The sequence below is a fragment of the Henckelia pumila genome, chromosome 2 (assembly GCF_033568475.1).
Source record: "Henckelia pumila isolate YLH828 chromosome 2, ASM3356847v2, whole genome shotgun sequence".
In the NCBI taxonomy this organism is placed as follows: domain Eukaryota; kingdom Viridiplantae; phylum Streptophyta; class Magnoliopsida; order Lamiales; family Gesneriaceae; genus Henckelia; species Henckelia pumila.
Genome location: NC_133121.1, coordinates 179,444,924 through 179,451,916, shown reverse-complemented (window position 1 = coordinate 179,451,916; position 6,993 = coordinate 179,444,924). Strand labels below are relative to the sequence as shown.

The window sequence follows — 6,993 nt, the reverse complement described above, 5'->3', positions numbered from 1 at the left end:
TTCTTGGTATATACATTCTGTATACTTGTATCGTAAACTTCTCGGGTAATTCAATAAAATTGATTATGGGTTCCTCCGTGGATGTAGGTCATGCAAATGGCTGAACCACGTAATTGAAAGTGTTCTTTATTGTTCTTTCGAGTTTTCATATTGTTGATTGTGTTCTTGATGATTCGGATGAACTTTTGGAAGTATTGAGTTGATGATTATCTGATATCTTCGAATCTTCTGTTATCATTCATTGGTGTTGGTTCACAAGTGTATTTCGAATTCATTGTTTTAATTCAACAACATCGAGAGATCAGTCGTTATATAAGATGAAGTCCATCTATTTTGTGGTGTTCATCTCAAAACATAAGCTCTTCTTTTCATCTCATTGATAAGATAATATCAGGAGTAGATATCTTGATATATCATAGTGAAAATCCACGAAAACGGATACTAATATCCACAATTTTTCAATATAATATTTTCAGTTTTTACTTTTCCGTATGGTATTTGAGGAATGACATCTTGTCCCAATTTTTGCCAAGATTATGAGTCATATTATAAACATCACTCAATACTTGATATTCCCCAAATCACCATTTCTATTTAATGCATTTTCAGTTAGAACACCAAATGTCCAGCAACACAAGAAGCAAATAACCTTCGATTCTATAAAATGGGGAAATACATTCCAAGAATTGAGAATAGAAATGAAAATTTTTAGCCAATGTCTTGTAGTCCACCTTAAATAAAAGATTCCAAGTTTCAGATGAGATATTCCATTCTAAATCTAATTATAGCAAACCTCTCTCCAAACTTAATAAAAAAAATGAAAATAAAAATTTCACAATAATCTGCTGCCTTCATTCCATAACTGTAAGGCCCTTTAACAAAAGCAATATACAATCAGACTATTGACACATTAATTGGGCCTATAATAGATCGACCACACAACTCAATATTTCTTGGGCATAGAAATTTGTACTAAAAATATCCATGGACTTCTGATCGAAATTGTGAAATTCAAATTTCGATTCGGTCCGATAAAATCCGACCCAATTCCATTGGAATTTCAACTCATGTGTCCAGAATTAGGATCGTGGCTTCCTCTCCCTCAAAGCATGAAGAAATCGGCGGAGACAGCGGAGAATCGCCGCACTTGGGAGCCGATCAGATTTTACTATACATAGGATGGAAGAAAGCCAAGAAAGACAGAGGATGCACGAGCAAGGAACGTATTAGATCAATTTATCGAGGCGTCACGAGGTAATTATACAATTATTGCTGTAAAACGCATAAGAATCGAATGTGTCTCTAATTAATAATTTGGGGTTTTGGAGTTAAGCTGTGCTTTGCTGATCGTTACTTTATCGAACTTGTTGATTTGTTCCTGTGAGTAGGCATAGAGGGACTGGTCTTTATGAAGCACATCTTTGGGATAAAAGTAGCTGGAATCAAAACCAAAATAAAAAAGAAAGGCAAGGTGAATGATTCATACATTGACACATATGTATGATCTATATTTATCATAATTTACTAATGTCTAATTTGTATAATGTTCCCCTGCTCGTTTCTTATTACCGGGATGCTTGATTTGAACAGTTTACTTGGGTAGGTAGTTTTGTCAACTTTCTTTGAAGGCATAATATGGATTTGGGCACTTAATATTACAGTGACATTTTACCCAAAAACCAGCTATAGGTACATATGATGATGCAGAAGCTGCAGCAAGAGCCTATGATCTTGCCGCCTTAAAATATTGGGGCCCTGGAACACACATCAATTTTCCTGTAAGATGCTTAATGTTAGACTCATATGTGAATTAGCCACTTATATTTTCTCTTGTTTTGGACTTGAAGCTTGAGTGTTGATTTATTTGTTGGATCCTCTTATATTTTGCTTTTCTTGTGTTCTTTTGATTTATTTCTTTTTAGCATTCCTAATGGAGTTATATATAGGTGACAGATTACACAAGGAGGGACCTTGAGGAAATGCAAAATGTCTCAAGAGAGGATTATCTTGCATCTCTTCGAAGGTTGGTGAGGATTTTTGCTATTCATATGTTCCGTTGGTCGGATATTTGACAGAGTCCTTAGGAATCATGTCTATGCAAAAAAATTAGTGGTTCTCCAGGGGAATCTCCAAGTATCGGCCCCTTTCCAGGTATACTCCTATGACATTTTAGTTCCTTTGTGTTAACAATAAAAACTTTTTCTTCTCCGTTTTTCTTTAACAACTATGTTCCTGATAATAGGATGGTAGTGAAAATATCTTGTATCTGTATAAGTAGAATAGAAATCATCACAGTTTAGCCCAACGGCGATGCATTCCCATTGCCAGGAGTCGCAAGTTCGAATCTCCAAACATTGGAGTCATTGTTGATATAAATAACTAACAATTGAACTGAATCCCCGTAGGGTTTATTACTCCTGCTCGAATTGGAACTCTGAGGCAGCAACCATGCGAAAATCACGGCCCCATCGGGAACCTGCCGAAGCCAATCGCCCCAGTTCATCAGAATCCAGATACTCGTACGGCTTGCTCAGAGTGGCGGTGGCCCAAATCTATCAATCGATGGGCTTCAGGGGAGCCCAACACTCGGCCTTGGAAGTCATCACAGACATTGCCGCCAGGTACTTGAAAATCATAGCCAAGGCAGGTGCTACCTCCGCCAATGCACGTGGCCGCACCCAATCAAATCTTCCTGAAATCATCCTTGCCCTCGAAGACTTGGCCTCCGTACAGGGGTTCCCCGGCGTGTCGCGTGTTGTCCCATACTCGTTGTGAGCGTCGGCTGCGATCAAGGCTTTGATGAATTTTGTCGAGTACACGGACGAAATCCCGTTTGCTCAGCCTTTGCCGCCAAGGAAAATTTTTTCTGAGCAGGGAAAATCGAGGGGACCAAGTGATGTCAAATGGCGAGATATTCTATGTTACACCGGAATAGATATACTCCCTTTAGTGTTTTTTCAGATGTTCGTGCGAACATCACTCTAAAAAACACTAGATGTTCGTGTCAACATCTCACTAAGAAAAAAACATGTGGACCCTATCAATAACTTTTTTGGTTTTTTCACATGATGTTCGCGCGAACATTTAGAGAAAAATGAGGGTGTACCTCTTCCGGTATAGCATAGACCAACCCGTCAAATGGTATTGTGATGGGGAAAATATGAGGCATGTGCCAAGTTGGTTACCGGCTTTGCCATCGGTGGCCGTGCCCTAGGAGGAGAAGGAAAGGAAGTGGGAGGAGGGTGATAGAGAGCAAAGCGTAGTGAAAAGAGAGGGAAATAAGGAAATTGAATCGGCAACGGTAGGTAGGGGTGGGTGTTTAGTGTCGGGTTTCGGTTACCCGACCCGACCCGATCGGGTCCCGTAGTTTTTAAAAACGTCGGGTTCGGGTAGAACCCAAACCCAAAATATTAACAGGTTGGTGTCGGGTAGTTTTTTTGTTACCCGGTCGGGTATCGGGTACCCGACACTTTTTTTATTTATAAATTATATTAAGACAATTAATTAGGCCATGTATTGTGAATCTATATTAGGTCCAGACTCCAGACTTCTTTCCCCACAATCATTTTCCCACAATCAGACATAGCCCAGCCCAATACCCCATATTTTTTCTTTAATTATTTCACTTCCTTCTTCGGTGGCTACTGGTTATGATTTCGAATCCCAAGTTTCAAAATTCAAACACTACCCTTAATCATTCTCGCTATAACCATTAACCCACACTCCGCGTCTCTGGCTCTGCCTTAATCAATTTTTATGGGCTCCTTGCTATTGCTCTCTCTCGATTTATTGGTTTATTTATTGTGTTTATTTAGTCATGAAATTAAGGATTTTTTTCAAAGCAAGCTTATGAACAGTAAATTTTCACGAATCAATCCAAAAAAAAACTTTGACTTCAATTTTCGGGTACCTGCATGTCGAGTACCCGAAACGACCCGACAATTTTGGGTACCCGACTGTTGGGTACTCGAAATTTTCAGGTTGGTTTCGGGTAGCCAAATTTGCTACCCGATAGATCGGATACTCGATCCAAAATAATCGAACCCGGTGCTAACCGACCCGACGCCCACCCCTAACGGTAGGGTGGTTTGAGTTGTGATGTTTCTTTAACATATATGATATATCGTGAAAATCAAATAAATTGCGGGAAAATGTATATAAGTACATCCCATTTCACCAATAGTAATATTACATTCACATTTGGCTTTCAATACATATCCAACAATAAAAGGGAGAGACATCCCTTTATTGCAAGGCAATAATAGCCACGCCACTTCTTAATAAGAGCGAGTAGTTTTTAGGACTCATAAATGCACTACAATTCCTCCATAAAATTTGTAAAAAGTAACACCAAATATTGCGACACATTTATAACTTAAATTAAATCAAAACCCTAAGAAAATAAAAATTAGTTAAATAAATTATATAAAAAAGTTTCAATAATTAGGAGAGCCATCCCATATTTTGAGTGCCCACCCATCAAATTTCAAAAGACCAAGGACCATCTAAAACTTGACCCCTTTTTCTTGACACTAGAGGCCAACTTGCACCCTATCATGGTCACTCTACTAATACTTTTGTGACCAATATATATTAGTAAAAATATATATAGAATAACAAAAACACAACTATGTTTCTTTTTATTTAACTAATATCGAGACGACTCATTTCACTAGAACTGAGCTCCGGCATAGGTCTGTCCGAAAGACCAGCCGGACGGGGCGACGTTGTAGGAGACGATAGTACGGCCATCGCTCGTGGCGACCTTGAACGAGAGGCTCTGACCGTCGAGATACGAGTTGCTTTGCCAGTTTTGGCCCCAGTTTCTTGACATGGGTTGCCAATTGCTCCTCGAGCCCTTGATGGACACTGAGTGCACATCACCAGCCCCACCAACATTGGTTATGAGTACTAAGTTGAAGTAGGAGTGGCCATTGATGGTAAATCTTATGCCTCCCCTTCTTCTGCAGGCTACCCTACATAAATTAAATAAATCACAGTTAATATATGGACAACTTAAATTCGATTTAATAAATACAGAGAATCGAACTTATTGTTAGATTTTAATTAGTTTGGACTTTTGAGTGGAACTGTGGAACCCATCACGTTCTTCATAAAGAATGTTTGAAAGTTGTGTTTTTGTATAGGAAAACAAAATTCTACATTCTCACATTTAACATACAAAGTCTCGAATTTGAAATCTAATTGTAACAGCCCTTTTCCCCGGCTTTAAAAAAAGTAGAAGTAAATTACCAAAATCTTCCCCCATTTTCTCTTTTGAATTCATACAAAATAAAGAGTAATAGGGGTAAAAATGCATTTAGCAACTATTCAAAAGTGGCTAAAAATTTATTGGGAGAGAAGCAAAAAAAAATTTACATGATTTTTAAAATATATTTTTTTAAAAAATTTCTTTCTCCTATAATATGCCTGCATGCCTAATTTTTATTTAAATTTTAACTTATATTACAACATTTATAATAACTCAAAAACATTAATTGTACCTAGATAATGGACATGCTTTAAAAAAAATCAACTTTAATATTTTAATAATAATTTTCTATACAATTTGAAATTCCGCCTACCATTTTTAGCTACCTTGTGTTAGATTTCAAAATTTTATTAAAAAGTTATCATTTAAAATTCATCTCGAATATAATATGTTTTTTGTCGAGAAATCAAATTAATGTTTAAAATATAATTACCAAAATAATGAACAAAATAAAAATAATAACCTTCTGTAAGAAACAGGCACAATCCCGGCTCGGTACTGCGCAATGTGCTGGAAAACAGGCTGGGAGAGATCGAAATGGCGGAGTGGCGGGTTGCACCAGCCGCCGGCGGTGCTCGGCAAGGCATTGTTCGGCGGGCAGAAATTCGTGGCCGTGACCACTATGGATCCGGGCAAGCACCATTGTCTCTCGTTCACGCACCTGATCTCATAGCACGATCCGCAGCTCAGCCCGTTGTTGAACAGGGCGGTGCTCAGTGCCGCCGTGTTCGTGCCATACCCCTGGCTGTACAGGTTCCCATACCCACAAGCACCACCTGTTCGAAGAAATGTTTACGTGATTCAAACGCGCACTTCTCGAAATTCTATGTTTCCTTTTTCTTTTTTTTTTACAGCTTACGTACCCATTGTTCCAGAGGCGTCGCTTCCGCCGTAGAATGTGGCGTGAGCATCAGTCCAGCCACCGCCATAGCCATGAACGAGGGACACCATTGAAAGCAAACCGAGATAGAGGAATCCGAGAGAAGCCATTGTTTTACCTGCAGAATTCATATGAACAAAAATTACTTCGAGGAAATCAACGAAATGGTAGCCGGATCAGAGAAAGAAACAAAATGCGAGTGAATTACTTGCGAGATAGGAGCTTGAAAACAATGGCGGACAAAGAATTTGAAGAGGAGCTGGAGAAAGTTGAATGGGGAGCATTGAGCAACGACGCAGAGTATCGTGGTATAAATAGAGATGGAATGCTTTGGGCTGGAAAGTAACGATTTTCTTTCAATTCTTTTTTTTTTTTTAACATGATAATATAAAAATATATACTAATATTATATCACAAAAATTTCAATGATGCCATTTCACATTTCAATGCCATTGAGATCGTTTTCCGATCGATTTATAAAAACATATTATTTTTTCATGTTGAAAAGTATTATTTTTTTATTGTAAATATGAACCAAATACGATATTCCACAAATTGACTCAATGTCAGCGGAATAATGTGGTTGGACAGTGGATTTTAAATCCTTACCTAATGTTATTAACTAAGTTTTGAAATATTATGTAATAAATTCTTACCGTAATTCAAATACGTTAATGATCATCAATATAGAGATCCGAAATAACATCTAAAAATATCAGTAAGCCAGACCACTTCTATTTCATTGTCGAAACTTCTTGTCAATGAATTTTCATGGCACACATTTTTATTAAACGGTTATAACTGAAATTATCTTGAATTATAAATATTATTTTCATTGAAA

At 37.7% G+C, this 6,993-nt stretch overlaps 1 protein-coding gene across 1 annotated transcript; it reads right to left on the bottom strand.

The window, feature by feature from the left end:
• Nucleotides 1–4,357: 4,357 nt before the first annotated feature.
• On the bottom strand, nt 4,358–6,496 carry LOC140885176 (expansin-A10-like). Its single transcript, XM_073292125.1, has 4 exons — nt 6,361–6,496; nt 6,136–6,270; nt 5,736–6,048; nt 4,358–4,976 (listed from the first exon to the last, which is right to left on the bottom strand). Exons 1-4 carry the CDS (start codon nt 6,434–6,436, stop codon nt 4,673–4,675), a joined length of 828 nt encoding a protein of 275 aa, XP_073148226.1. The 5' UTR covers nt 6,437–6,496; the 3' UTR covers nt 4,358–4,672.
• Nucleotides 6,497–6,993: the final 497 nt, after the last annotated feature.